The 15,989-nt window shown below is 38.2% G+C and overlaps 1 protein-coding gene across 1 annotated transcript in view; it reads right to left on the bottom strand.

Moving 5' to 3' along the window:
• Window positions 1-6,391: 6,391 nt before the first annotated feature.
• Window positions 6,392-15,989, bottom strand: part of Wnk (Wnk kinase) — an 834,378-nt gene continuing 824,780 nt past the window's right edge. The window contains exon 32 of the mRNA XM_068226022.1: window positions 6,392-15,552. Coding sequence (XP_068082123.1) covers window positions 14,696-15,552 — 857 coding nt within the window. The 3' untranslated portion in view covers window positions 6,392-14,695. The remainder of the gene's footprint in view (window positions 15,553-15,989) is intronic.

Here is a 15,989-nt window from a genome sequence, read left to right as displayed (position 1 = left end):
TTACACCATGCATTCAGATTATTTTGCACTCCCTCCTCTGCTTCATCCCATATTGCCACATTGTCTGCAAACACCAGAGCATGAAGATCTTTATTACCTTTTCCTTTTAGTTCCTTTAAAATGGTACCCATAACTGGTATGAATAGAAAAGGTGATAAGGCACTTCCCTGCTGTACTCCTTTGGTTGTATTGAAACATTCAGAGTGACCATCTCCAATACTGACATAGCCTGTCCTAATAAGGTACTCCGGTACACCAAGTTTTCTGAGACTTTTCCAAATAGTTGATCTAGGAACATTATCATATTCCTTTTCAAGGTCCATAAACATAATACTTACCGAGCTTGATAGCTGCAGTCGCTTAAGTGCGGCCAGTATCCAGTAATCAGGAGATAGTGGGTTTGAATCCTACTGTCGGCAGCCCTGAAGATGGTTTTCCGTGGTTTCCCATTTTCACACCAGGCAAATGCTGGGGCTGTACCTTAAGGCCATGGCTGCTTCCTTCCCATTCTTAGGTCTTGCCTATCCCATCGTCGCCATAAGACCTATCTGTGTCGGTGCGACGTAAAGCAAATAGCAAAAACACAAAACATAATAATTAGGTCTTTCCTCTTTCCCAGTGTTTCTCTGACAACATCCTCAAAGCAAATATCAGATCTGTTGTGCTTCTTCCAGCCCTAAAGCCCTGTTGTTCCTCTTCTAAGATAGGCTCTAGTATATCCCTTACTCTGGCTTCAATGATCATCTCCATAATTTTAAGGCCATGTGATAAGAGGGTAATGCCTCTGTAATTTTCACTTTTCCTTCTACTCCCTTTCTTATAGGAACTATCACCCCTTTTGTCCAATCTTCAGGTATTTCGTTATCTTTCCATGTTATTCTGAGAACTCTATACAGCCACTGTATTTCTGGCGGACCAGCAGCTTTAATCATGTCAGCTGTAACTTCATCAGCTCCTGCTGACTTACAGCTTCTCATCCTATGGAGAGCTCCTCAACAGAAATCTCATTAGGGCCATTTAGGAGCTTGTCAAAATACCGTCCCATTGTATCCGTGATATCTTTCATATTGCAAACTATATTCCCATCTGCTGTCTCCAGAGCTGTAATTGCTTCTTTATCTGATCTTTCACTTTTTACTATTCCATATATCATTTTCATATTCCCTTTACTGTCTTCTTCCAGTTTAGTTGTAAATTCTTTCCAACTTTTCTCTTTTCTTCCCGTACAATTCTCTTGACTTCCAACTTCCTGTATCTATATTTTTTTGCCATCTCTTCCAATTTATTGTTGTCTATTCGGTCGCTGTTGATTCTTCTATCAGACTTAGCCACATCAAGAACTTTTTTGGCTTTATTCCTTTTCATTATGGCTTCTTTCACTTTATCATTCCACCAAAATGTTCTTTTCTCTCTAACTCTTCTGCTTGTTCTTCCACATATTTTATTTTATTTGTACGAGGGCAGATCAGAATATAAGTTGCACTTCCCAGTTATGGCCATTTATTACACCACCTATACAACAGCAACACGACTATAACGACATACACTGTAACGTCACTTTTCCACATAGTTTCCAAGAGACTCCATACATTTCTGCAAATGCACAACCAACTTGTCGATGCCGGATGCATAGAAATTTCCTCCAGCGTTCTGCAACCACTCGGAGACAGCGGCCTTTACCTCCTCATCGGTCTGGAAATGTCGACCACTGAGCTCCGTTTTGAGCTTACCGAACAGATGAAAGTCACATGGCACTAGGTCGGGACTGTGGGGTGGATGTTGCCAGACCACCCACTTGAAACACTGCAGTAGTTCTCTTGTTTGACGGGCCTTGTGAGGTGTTGCGTTATCGTGCAACAAAATCACACTGGCACTCAATTTCCCCCGGCGCTTCTCTTTAATCGCTTTATGCAACTGGTGCAATGTTTGACAATACGCCGCCGCGTTGATCGTCGTTCCTTTCGGCATGAATTCCTCGTGCAGCAAACCCTCCATGTCAAAGAACACTGTTGCCATAACCTTACTGGCTGAAGGTTGAACATTGGCCTTCTTACGTTGTGGTGATGAGGGGTGCACCCATTCCATTGATGTTCGCTTCGTTTTGGGGGTGAAGTGGTGGACCCACATTTCGTCGCCTGTGATGATTCGCTGCAGAAACCCGTTGCCGTCTGCGGCATAGCGTTGCAAAAATGCCAGGCAGGATTGGAAACGTTGTCCCTTGTGCTCATCGGTGAGAAGACGTGGGACCCATCTTTGACACAGCTTACGATATCCAAGGTCCTCCTGAACAATGTCGAACACACTGCCATACGACATGTTCAGCTGCGTCGCGATTTCTCTCAGTTTAATGCACTGGTTCTGTCTAATGATCGCATTCACACTGTTGACCTGTGCACGGGTCCTGGACGTTGCGGGCCTGCCTTTGCGATGGTTGTCCGTGATATCCGTGCGTCTGGGTTCGAATTGCTGACACCACTTTACAATACCTTGCCAGGAAATGGCCCGCTCCCCATACACAGCACTAATTTCACGATGAATGCCTGTGCAATTCTTCCTTTTGGCCCCTAGGAATCAGATTGTCTCACACACCTCACATTTGGAGTGAACGTCCAGTTGACACGCCATTGCATTTGTCCGCTATTCACACAATACTAGACGAGACACCACAGCGACCTGCCTAACAGACATGTGGGCAGTGTCTGTCCCTTTCTCCGCTGTGCCCACGTTTGCGACACACAGCGCGCTGCTGCGGCGCATTAGTGCAACTAACCTTTTGATCCACCTATGTACATAACATCACAAATTCATAATCAATGACTAGTTTATGCATCGTAAACAATATTGTAGATATATGTGCCTGATTTAAAGTGATTTGATAGAATCTGGGGGAGTTGTTGTAGAACGAAAAATGCCATTCTTTATTTAATAGTGAGTATTCTTTTACAGATACAGTGTGTTACAGTATTTTACTGTATATGTTTTTACTTGTGTTTTCAACAGACTGAAAAGCTTTTGAGTTACAATAACTAAATCGATACTGAAAGTATGGCTTCCTTCTTAACAACTTGCATGAAAAGTTGCTCTCCATCTGTTTTCTTTTTTTGCTAGTTGCTTTACGTCGCACGGACACAGATAGGTCTTATAGCGACGATGGGACAGGGAAGGGCTAGGAGTGGGAAGGAAGCAGCCGTGACCTTAATTAAGGTACAGCCCCAGCATTTACCTGGTGTGAAAATGGGAAACCACGGAAAACCATTTCCATCTGTTTTCAATACATATGTATATAGTATATATATATCTTTCCTTCATTTTAGGGTCATTTTTAGAATATTTGTGGTCAACAAAATCCAGGTTATGCAATGAACTTCAAAATGCTTTATTAAAACCTGAAATTGTTGTTTCAAGTGAAGAAATAATGCTTTTCTTTCTTAAAACATATGCTCACTGTTGGTCTTGAAAGCAGAACATTAAGAAAGAGTTGGTTTATGCTATATGATATCATAGGATGTGTATGCTATATTACGTATTATTGAAATGTTATTACAATCAAGTTAGCATTAATAAGTTTGCCGAGTCCTGGCCAATGGGAACTCTATTTTGCGTCACACCACAACATTTAATGCGCAAGTGCACCAACTAACGTAAGTGATGGGATGAGTGCTATACTGTTGTCCTTATGGACAAACTTTACATCCATCATTAACAGAGAGAGAGAGTGTAACTTCCTCCAATGTCGATTGGGTGAATCTATTCACATCTGACATCTCACTGATAGCTAGCATAATATTCTGGAGAATATCAAGCACAAAAGGAAATCTGGCGTTGTATGAGTATCTTATAACCACTTCCATCAGATCAACGACACTTTCAAATTGGAAGCCTTTTTTAAAGATACCTTCTGCACCTTAATGAGCATTATAATGCCTGGAGTTGTATACCTCAAACAATTTTTAAAGAGAAAAATCAGTGCCTGGCTCAAGAGGCTCAGATGGTAGAGCGCTGGCTTTCTTAACCCAAGTTCGCGGGTTCAATCCCGGCTCAGTCCAGTGGTATTAGAAAATGCTCAAATATGTCAGTCTTGAGTTGGTAGATTTACCAGAACATAAAAGAACTCCTTCAGGACAAAATTCCAACACTTCGGCATTTCCCAAACCAATAAACGTAGCTAGTGGGATGTACAACCTATATTGTCAACATCTAAACCAATGTTCTTACATTGCCCTGAACGACCGTATCACTGGGTTTATCTACATAAAAAATGAATGGCATATAGTTATATGTGCAACAGTTAGACTTTAAACCAGCAAAAATGAATGATGGATACCTTGTTAGTTTCTTTTCCTCAGCTTAATAGTATTGTTAAATTTTGTGATTATTCTCACCTCTCTGTCTGTCAAGTCAGTCATGAGCCCAAAGGCTGGTTGGATCCTCAAATAGCACCACCAAAGGATATGCAGTTCTGGAGGAAACGCCAAGAACTGAAGATGTTGCCAAAATGAAGCATACCAGGCAAAATGAGGAGTGAGATAGTTTGCCGACACTTTTCACACTGGGCCAGAAAATGCTATTGCAGCATTTTCATAACACTCAGATGTACTGGTTATGCTCAGAATGTCATTACTCAGCACCAACCATACCACAGCAGCTTCCATACGGTCGCAGCCATGGACTGGGACTTGGGTGGAAGCTACACTTTGCTCTGGCCTGTGCTGAGAGACAGATGCGAAAGTACTGCACCCATCAAGGAATTGCAACGGGCAGATTCTCATCGGTTCACCATCATAAACTGAGGCACGTATCACAAGGAGCTCAACTGAAAACTTGTACGATGAACTGGTGAGCATGCACACACACCAGAGAACATGGATGCCCCTCCCCATATCTTACTCTCATCACAATTGAACCAGCTCCATTGGGATGCCATAATTTTGCCCTGGAAATAATTCTTTATTATGTCAGTAAATCTACAGACACCTTGTATTTAAACAATTCTGAATGTCATCCAACTGTGTTAGAATTCAATTTTGTTCCTTTGGGTACACAAGGATGTCATACCGAGTTGGCCGTAATCAAATGGCAATAACCTTCAAAATTAATAATTTCCTCTTAGAGTCTGGCAGCTTGTACATGATTACAGAGCCTCAGCTGAGTTCAGTATTGCTTCCATTTACTTACACCAGGCCCAATTCTGTCTAGCCTCTCTTGGTTGTTGCAGATTTGCGAGTCAAGACAGTCAGTTTTCCCACATTTATGGCCCTGCCCCCGTTTTTTTTTTTTAGCAGGCATTTCTTCCTCCCTCACTTAATGCTACAAAGGAGAAAGTTATGGAGTCCAGATGTGGCCATATCCATCACTTTCTTTTTTTTACTCTTTGCTTTACGGCACACCAACACATAGGTCTTACGGCGACGACAAGATAGGAAAGGCCTAGGAGTGGAAAGCTGCCTTTGTGGATCAGTGGTAGAGTGTCGGCCTCCAGATCCCAAGATAGCGGGTTCAAATCTGGCAGAGGTAGTCGGATTTTTGAAGGGCAGAAAAAAGTCCATTCGACACTCCATGTCGTACGATGTCGGCATGTAAAAAATCTCTGGTGACACATTTGGTGTTTACCCGACAAAATTCATTAAATCTCAGCCATAGACGCCCAAGAGAGTTTCGGTTTACTCGGTCTGCCATCTAGTGGGCCTAGAGTGAAACGGAACGTCGAAATTGACGAGCAGACAGCCAGATGGCATCAACTTGAAATGTCTGCACACGGTAGCCGAGGCCATACGATTATTATTATTATTATTATTATTATTATTATTATTATTATTATTATATTAGGAGTGGAAAGGAAGCGGCCATGGCCTTAACTACGGTACAGCCCCATTTGCCTTGTGTGAAAATGGAAAACCACAGAAACCACATTCAGGGCTACCAACAGTGGGGTTCGACCCACTATCTCCCGGATGCAAGCCCACAGCTGCGCGACCCTAACTGTACAGCCAACTCACCCGGTATATCCATCACTGAAAACTTACATGACCTACAACTTTAACAATGAAATAAGATATTTCTACAGTAATGAAAACATTCTACAAAAACTGAAACCACAATTTGGTTCTTTTCCTGATGTTCTGTATGAGTATATGAAGTTTTACTTCAGTATTTTCTGTCCTAGTCAGTTACTGAACCTAACTGATTCTTTTTAAAACAGAAAATAACTGCACAACAGCTGACAGAGAAGTACGACTGTATTAAGGTTCATATTACTAGATCTAAATTAAGAGAGATTACACACAGTTGCAAGTATCTGTCGGTTTCTTTCAAAACAAAATCAGTCTTCTCCAGCCTAAAACCCAACAAACTGCTCTCAGAAATTTTCCATTAATTAAAGAGAACAACAAGATAAGAGTAACAACAAATCAAGCTTTATTTTAAGTTTACACAAATTTTACACACATATGGATGTTTCCTTGGGTTCAATCACATTAAAGGAAAACAAGCAAAGAGCTACAGATTGATGTGTACAAGATAAATAAATTAACTCTTAAAGTTAACGGGAAAATCCTGCAATGATTTAAGAGATTATCCACCAGTCACAAATTATTTCAATATATCCTCAGTCTATGTTGGCGAGTACACAAAAGTATCTAGCTGTTGCAAATGTTATAGTGAGAACTGTTATTAAATATAAACATTGAAATCACACAAAGTAATCAAAGAATTATCTTATAATTATTACTGATTAAAGTTACTTTGATGAAAATGTCACCATTTATTAAACTGCTATGGTTGTAAGTGATTAAATAAGAAGTGAAATATTTCTAAACTTGCTTTTATTACCCCATTGAATTAAATGTGCTACTGAAGTAGTCAAAATCACATTCAAGCAAGCTTGCTTCTGAACTAGATGAATAATATATCTTAAAAATTACATTATGGTGTCATAAAGTGCACAGGTCAGCGCCCATATTAAGACCAAGAACAGAATGTGGAGAGGTCTGAAGAAAGTCAATTCATTTCTCTCAGGGGCCCTCAGATGTCATCAATCTTTGGGCCTGGTTTCACCAAGTTGTTTAAGTTTAACATAACATAACATATACTACCATGATATATCAAATGGAATTGTCTTCATATTGAGTTCATGGAGTATAAGATGTTTATAAATTACAGAAATGCAAATGGATTCCCAGGGAATTGCCCTAAGCCATTCACTAGAATGGACATTTCCCTGATTCCGATTTTCTGAATTACCTTTCCCCGAAAACCATTTCCTCCGAACGACAAATTCTATAAAACTAATAACCCTTGAAGTTTTCTAAAAAGTATGGAATGCAAAGAAAAATATGCAAGTAATGCTTTATTGTACAGTAATAAACAGCCATACAAATGTATTGATAATTTTCTCAACTTTCCACATTTCAATTAGATGGTGGTATCAATGTGGTGTTGAATATTCAAGTTCGAGTGTAAAGTAGTAGTCTATGTGGCGAATGTAGTCCAGTTTACTGTAGCTTTCTTTGTGGTGGTCATATTCCAATACTAGTCACCTCATCCTTTCTTGGAGTAACAATTTCTTTTGGGTGCTGCATATACTTTCCACCCTAACTTCAGTTCTTCAACGAAGACTTTTTTTTTTTTGCTATTTGCTTTACATCGCACTGACACAGATAGGTCTTATGGCAACGGTCAACCAAGCACCATGCATCTGCCTGCTCTTTCTGCAGTTCCATCAGTGCAGCATAAAAATTAGGATAATGTTTCCGTACAAGAATTTTAAAATGGTTGTGCCACCCCTTACTTACATTGTTGGTACAGTGATTACTTTCCATTGGACAAAACTCTACTTTTAACAATCATAGCCATGAAGTAGGAGTTTTACTCCTCTGCTCTCTGGACTAATAAACTGAGCATCCATGTTCCTAAAGTGTGAGAGTGGTTGTGTAGCAATGGAATCAATTGTTAGTTCGGGTTTTTGTATTACTCAGGATTTGAGGTTCTTCAGGGCTTTCTACCCTGCAGTTTTGGTGGGAGACTGTCCGTTAAAACATTTATACATTTTGAGGAATGGGCGGGAATATGCATATGAAGTAAAATTACTCTCTCATTCATGTTTCCTTCTATTTATCACCATTTATATAGAACATGAGTGTTTCCTAAGAACTTTATCCAACATTCAGTCACAACTTAGTCAGTCAATCAATCAATCAATCAATCAATCAATCAATCAATCAATCAATCAATCAATCAATCAATCAATCAATCAATCAATCAATCAATCAATCAATCAATCAATCCATCCTGATCTGCACTTAGGGCAGTCACCCAGGTGGCAGATTCCTTATCTGTTGTTTTCCTAGCCTTTTCTTAAATGATTGCAAAGAAATTGGAAATTTATTAAACATCTCTCTTGGTAAGTTATTCCAATCCCTAACTCCCCTACCTATAAACGAATATTTTACCCCAATTTGTCCTCTTCAATTCCTACTTTATCTACATATTGTGATCTTTCCTACTTTTAAAGACACCACTCAAACTTATTCGTCTATTTGTCTTACTTGGCTATGCAAATGTTATCTGAGTAAAGTAAGAAAATGGCATTGAAGATCTAAGTAAGACTGTGCATAAAGACAAGTTTATTTGAAGGATCTTACAAATTTCAAGTAAGCAAATATGTTGCATATAAGGGACTAGTTGTGTTCCTAACTAGTATTAAATGGCAATTATCAACAATCAAAAGCTATTCACAGTACATACATACATTATCATTACAGACTGTTATGCCTTTCAGCATTCAGTCTGCAAGCCTCTGTGAATTTAATAAATGTCGCCACAATACTCTATTTGTAACTAGTGCAGAACATTGCACCTTAAAATACCACGTGGCTAAAATATGATATTTTAAAAGGATTTGTGCAGATTATTTCACTTTAAAGCAGGGTCTCTCATGGTGCATGCACCAGTGCATTGCACTGTGCATGGTGCAAAAGACGACTTCGCTTGGTCGACCAGAGTCCAGACCCCCACTCCTCGATTTGGAGCAATAGCGCTGTCTCTCTCTCTTTCCCCACACCTGTCACGCTCGCTCTGCCTGTCTCTCTCTTCCTCACTTGCTCTGTAGCGCTCCAAATTTCAGCCGACTTCAGCCGCGTAGCCCAGAGACGACATGCTGGTCCGAGCCGAGCTGAGTGGGACAGATGCACTGTGCACAGGAACTCTGTGCCTCAGTTTGAACATGTGAGATTTTGGTCGTTTGAGAGGCCCTGTTTTAAAGCATTAAACTAGAAGACAGTGATGAAGACAGAGTAAAGTTATCACATAACCACCAGAGATGTGGTATTCTGCAGTGTATGCATTAGTCTTCTCAAGAATAATTGGCCCCTTCAATGGACAGTTGAGTACATTCTAGAGGTTTAACATCAATGTATTCAGTTCACAGTTTCAAAATTAATACTACCACCACCATCTGTCAGTCATCATCAATAGCCTACGAACTTCAAAGGCTGTTCACCGTTCTTAATGCTAAGAGAGAGAACCTCTAACAGATTTTAATAATACTTCACTGAGCAGTAAGAATAAATTTCATTCATAGTTACCATAAAAACAGTAAAACAACAACCACCACCACCACTTCTGCAATTCAGACAACAGCATAACCACCAAATCTTCACCATAATATATGTACTGTATATATCTCAAAGACATTCTATAGTGCTATTATGATCACCACCCACTAATACAACACATCAGATCACTTTCCTAAAAAATTAAAATAAAACAGAAAAAAACAACAAAATGTTCTGTTGTAATAATCATCTAGGGGCTGCCTGGCCGGGGCGGTAAAGGTGTGCTCGGTTCACTCGGAAGAACGTGGGTTCGAATCCCTGCCAGGAAGTCGTAAAATTTAAGAAATGAGATTTCCACTTCCGGAGGTGCATATGGCCCTGAGGTTCACTCAGCCTACACCAAAAATGAGTACCAGGTTAATTCCTGGGGGCAAAGGCAGCCGGGCGTAGAGTTAACCACTCTACCCCATCAAGTGGCGAGGTTACGGATAGTGGAAGCCTTTACCTTCCACCCCTCCAAGTGCCTTCATGGCCTGCATGGAGAAGACTTTACTTTGCTTTTGTAATAATCTTCTCTAAGCTGAATGTCCTAATATCTCTAGTCCTTCCACACCTTGATGCACTTAGAGAATTAATCCTGTCTAATATAGCCATTTTCCACAAGCTATACAGGGCGAACCCAAACTCCGTCGAAGAACTTTTGGAGGTTGTTCAGGGGTACCTTCAGAGTATATTGTTGTAAGGGACTTGTGCTCTCCGGTGGCTTATTACAGAGCAGTAATGTAATTATGATTTATTCAGTTTGTTATCCCAATCATCCTTGTTTCTCTAAAAATACCGTCATAAAAGTGAAAAAGCCTGTAATATGCAATAACCAAAACATACAGCACAAAACACAGAGTAATGCCACATCCCTCAGACAAAACATGTACACACTTTTATCACAGTGTGTTCAGTCTATTCTGCACAGTATGTAACAAATGCAGAACTGTTCCCTTACAGGTATTGTTCAGTGCAATTATACTGTAATGAGCCATTGGAGACCACGGGACTCGGAAGCTATCCCAGAACAGCCTCCAAAAGTTTGTTGATGGACAAACTACCTGAAAAAGAATGGAGAGAGAACTACCTGAAAAAGAATGGAGAGAGGTGAGGACTTCATTATGATAAGTTCCAAATTTCAAGTTTTTAAGGATTTAAACTGAAATAAATGTATATGTTTATACATTTTGAAATATTTTGAGTCTGGTTTGATAAACTGTGATGATGTTCTTTCAAGAAATAAACATGTCATTCTATTTTAAATAAGTTGTTTCTTTTTCAGGTACAATTCGGTTACCATATGTTTTCTTTTCCAGGTAGTTTATAAATTTATTGTCCGCCTCCACAGCGTAACTGTTAGTGTTATTAGCTGCCGTCCTTAGGGACCCGGGTTCGATTCCCGGTACTGCCAGAAATGTAAGAATGGCAGGAGGACTGGCATGTGGTTGAAATGGCACATGCAGCTCACCTCCATTGGGGGGGAGGGTCTGAAAATAACTGCACCATCTCGGGATGAGGACACAAGTTTACTACTTTTTACTATAAATTTATTAGTTTCAGCAGACTGAAGAACCTAGTAGTTATAAATTAACAAGAGTTCACTTCAGATACAAAAAAACCTAATTAGCTTGCTAACTTCAAAAAAACATTATATGCACATAGTTAGTAGTTTCCATACAAATGCTGTCCTCACAATCATTATGGATTCAGGTTTTATTTCCAATCAAGGATACAGTACAGCTTGGACTAGTGCAGCCACATTCATTTTATTCCAATTTGAGAATAATGTCATGTTTCAGTGTTAATAATGTCTTCAGGGGAACTTCTACTGGAACCTAACAACAGAACTGATATATTGTTAACAACAAAAGGACGCTTGTTCATGGCAAACATGCGAGTGCCTAAAGTCCAAGTTAACTCCATCCATTCCTGTTATGCCTATTCATCCCTCAAGTTCAGTGTTGCTATCACTCCCTCTTAACAAATATCATTAAGTTTACTTACATGTTGCCTTAATGTTGCGCATCATTTCACAGTAGAACTCGACTACAAACGGTTTCATGGATATCCACAAACAGCAGAGAACTTTCTACAGTTATTCTCCTGAAACTTTACCATCTGAGTGGTGAAACCAGGCCTTTACAAGATAGTTCAGAGAGGGGAAAAGGTGGCCAGAGGGAAACAATGAGTTCTTGTAACTCATTGGACACAGTTCTTATCAGGGGAATTTTCACTACGCTGCAAAGTTGTCCACAGATAAGTGTGAACATTTGAGAAGAGGGAAGAAAGGTGTAGAAGTCCTCACAGTGTATAGCAAGAATGTGAAACGAACAGGAATTATTCTATAACAGAAACTTGAATGTTTCAGGTATGGAATTTTAAGGATTTCAGAGAGTGAAAGTATTACGGCATGTCAGAACAATACTTTAGGATTGATTGACTCTTTATGACAGTCAAAAACTGCTCTGATGTTGGACTGACTGATACAGGTCCTACCAAAAGTTTAAGGACACCTGCATATTTCATGAACATGATTCCTATCCTTAAACTTTTAGTCTCAGGCATACAATTGTTTACAGGGAACTAGAACACATTTAGAGGAACATTTGCTGAAATTTTCATTAAAATATCATTCTTTGTTCTGAAGTCACTATGTTTTTAATGTATTAATGGTTGGAAAGAAGTTCTTGTTTATAATAATTGGGAAGAAAATAGCTATTTTTTAATACTTGAGGAGCTCTGGACAGTACAATATGGGGATTACATTAATTACATTAATTAATTACATTAGATTACATTAATAATCTTTGTTATGGAGAAACACAGATACCTGTTGCAAGTTATGAATCTAATTCCGTATTGACGGAAGTATTTATATTTGTAAAGTGAAAAACAGATACCTGAACAATATTTATAATTGTAATAGAACAATTGAATATGTTTCCATTTAAAAATATCCTCCATTTAATAGCTCACAAAAGAACCACAAAAAGTGGTAAAAGAACAAACATTCCTTGACTTTGGTTGGACAGGAGGCCCCTAAAGCCACAGAGATTGTTTCTGTGTTATGTTGTACTGTAGATATTCCGCTACAACATAACAGACAAATGATCTTGGTAGCTTGAGGGGTCTCCTGTCCATCCAAGGTCAAGGAATGTTTTTTTAAATCACTTTCTGTGGTTCTGTTGTGAGCTATAAAATGGAGGATATTCTTAAATGGAAATGTATTCTGTTTATTACAATTATAAATATTCTATAGATATCTGTGTTTCTCCACAACAAAAATTATTACTGTAATCGCCATATTGTACTGTCCAGATTCCTAGAGCTATTAAAAAATAGCTATTTTCTTTCCAATTATTATAAACAATGACTTCAATAACTTTGAAACAAAGAACAATATTTTAATGAAAATTTCAGCAAATGTTCCTCTAAATATGTTCTAGTTCCCTGTAAACAATTGTATGTCTGAGACTAAAAGGTTAAGGACAGGAATCATGTTCACGAAATATGCAGGTGTCAAACTTTTGGTAGGACCTGCAGTATAAAGTAAATCAAGAAAATTCTGAGGGCCACAATTTAGAAAAACATCATGCAATAAAATGCTCTGATGATATATAAAGGAGACTGAACTCTTCTACTGTGGGCTCCAGACAATTACTGTACACAGACTGGGTTACTACGGATTATATTTACATGAATCAAGGTTTCATACTTCAGCATTCAGAAAATATTCATACATCAACAGTCCCTGTACAAAATTTCAATTCCATTCACAGCAGTTTCTCTTGGAAAGAAAAACAAAAACAAAACACAACACAACATTGAATTACTGCTTAAGAAAATGAATGAAACATTAAAATTAACTTGAATGCAATGATCCCACATGAACGGGAACTTTGCAATAGATGAAAATAACTCTTAAAATAAATATACTGCAATAGTTTAAATTTCAATAAATAACTACTAACCTCTCTTAGAGCAGCAGAGGAACTGACACAGAGCCACATTTAACTTTGTAACTAGATTTCATACAAAATTACTATTAAAAGATTGTTACATTTACTTGTACTCACATCAAAGCCGAACACCATTTTGTTGCATTATACTTGAGACGGTATTGAAAGAAAGAGTCAATATGGTGGATGTTTCTCTTTACAACCTTATTAAAATGAAAATTTTCTAAACAAATAAGGAAAATGTGCTAGGATTTTATATTTCATGTACAATGTCATTTTTTCTATCACAAAATTCATACATCTATATGTTACATCAATCTTTCACATTTCATAATACAAAATATATTGTGGAAAATACAGTATACTCTTAAATAAGAATTCTTTTATGTACAAATGAAAACATAGCAAGCCATTCAATAAAACTACCTTTGTATTATGTCTTTCATTATGTCTGAATTAGCAACCCGAAGGTTTAGTAGAAATTGTTAAAAGAATAGAACTAAAATCATATAGATCACTCAATTTCATTAAGGTAGAGTAGCTCGATAAAAATCATTTCATGGATCCTTCTGGTCCAGAATTATTACTAATTACAAACCATAAATTAATAAATAATAACAAACTATTATACAATCAAACAATCACAGAAAAGCGGTGCTAGATGTAGATGTCATTATTTAGTATTATAATAAAGGAACACAAATCTTTTAACAGAAACAAAAAAATCTAGCAAATGCCATATTAAAAATTCCTAGATATAACCAGTAGGAATACATAAATATTGAACAACAAGCAAATACTGCATCTGAAGAAGACTACAAAAACAATACTTTGGAAAAAACTGAATAAAATTAACGATATCAAATTTTACTATTTAAGGGAGATACTGAGGAACCGATAAATCATATACCACACCATGATATAGTTTCAGATATTTTAAAAGAGAAAACAAAATTAAATTCACAAATGAAACAAATCCCTGTGACTGTTAACCTGAATTCTTTTTTAATACTTTCCCCAGACACCTCTTCTTCCACTATACAATAGGATGGACATGTTCCAATGCATCAGTATGCACAGAAAATTTGATCTCGTGATCAGTTAAAATTATTTTGCTACATTCTTTCCATGTCCATCAACTTGTCAATTCACAGTTCTCGCACATATACATTCATAAGTTTCGGACTCTGCTGTACGTTCTGCCTTAGGACTGGAAGGTCCAACAGAACTCTCAGGACTACAAGAAATAGTAAGAGGAGATCCTAAACTATACGAACATTGCGATTGCTGAGGGGTCTCTTTAGGTTGAGATCCATATACAAATCTCATTCCTGCTTGCAGCAGAGGAGTAGCAGCAGGTTGAAAATAATATCCAGTAGGTACTATGTTAGGATCAGTTTGTGGCCTAGGTCCATGGGCCAACTGCAAAAGACTTCCCGATGTTGAATGGACCCTCCGGAATCCTGGAAGCCCAGCAATGCCCAGAGTACTGCTACCAGTTAAATTTCCTCCAGTAAGCCAATGGCTCCCACTGGACTCCGGTAATTCAGATGATGTCCCAGCTGGAACTCCGGTACCCATCTTTGGCGCAGGAAAATATGAGGCATCTGTAAATGGAGTTGCATATACACCGTTTGGTGAATGAAACTGCGCTGGTGCACTTGTATTCATGGCACGAGACGAGCAATCTTCAGTGCCTTCTCTGAAAGCATTTTCTCGAGATGACACTAAAATTGGAGTGGCATTCACTACAGTCAAAGATTTTGTAGACTGAGATGGACTGAGTTCCTGGCTATGAGAGCAAGATGGGATTTTGAACTTCCCCTCTGGAGTAGACGTGCACATATGTCCTGTCCATGGATGAAAATGGACTTTGGACAGTTTTGCTGATTGGGATTGATGCTCGGCAACACTTTCTTGATTTAAAGTGTCTGAATTGGTAGGAGATTGTGGAGCAGTACTGTACAGCAGATGGTCTTCTATACTGGTTGACGATGTTCCTGTAAGAAACAGAGTATCACACCTTATAATAGAAATATTCAGTTCTGTTTTCATTTATGCAAATTTTGATTTATTATGAGAAATTTTTCATTATAAAAGGACTGGGATTATTGATGTGTAGCATTCATTAGAGGGTTAGAATTTCAGTATTTTATTACATAAGTGAAAATTAGGTTTCAGTCATGCAAAGTAGTTATTCAAATATTAAATTATGATGATGATGATGATGATGATGATGATGATGCCTGGATACTGTCAAGCTGGAGATTATACATCCAGAAACTTTAGCCAATATACAGCACATGAAGCATGATATACAGTAATTATAGACCCATCAGATATTTCCAACCACTAGTCATAATATAATAGAGTTCAAGGGATGTTCCACCATTCAACACATTGTAAAATATATCAAATTTATTAAGCGAAGACTGGT

Source organism: Anabrus simplex, chromosome 2 (genome assembly GCF_040414725.1).
Source record: "Anabrus simplex isolate iqAnaSimp1 chromosome 2, ASM4041472v1, whole genome shotgun sequence".
Lineage (NCBI taxonomy): Eukaryota > Metazoa > Arthropoda > Insecta > Orthoptera > Tettigoniidae > Anabrus > Anabrus simplex.
The sequence above is the reverse complement of the archived record's forward strand: the minus strand, read 5'-3'. Positions and strand labels throughout refer to the sequence as shown.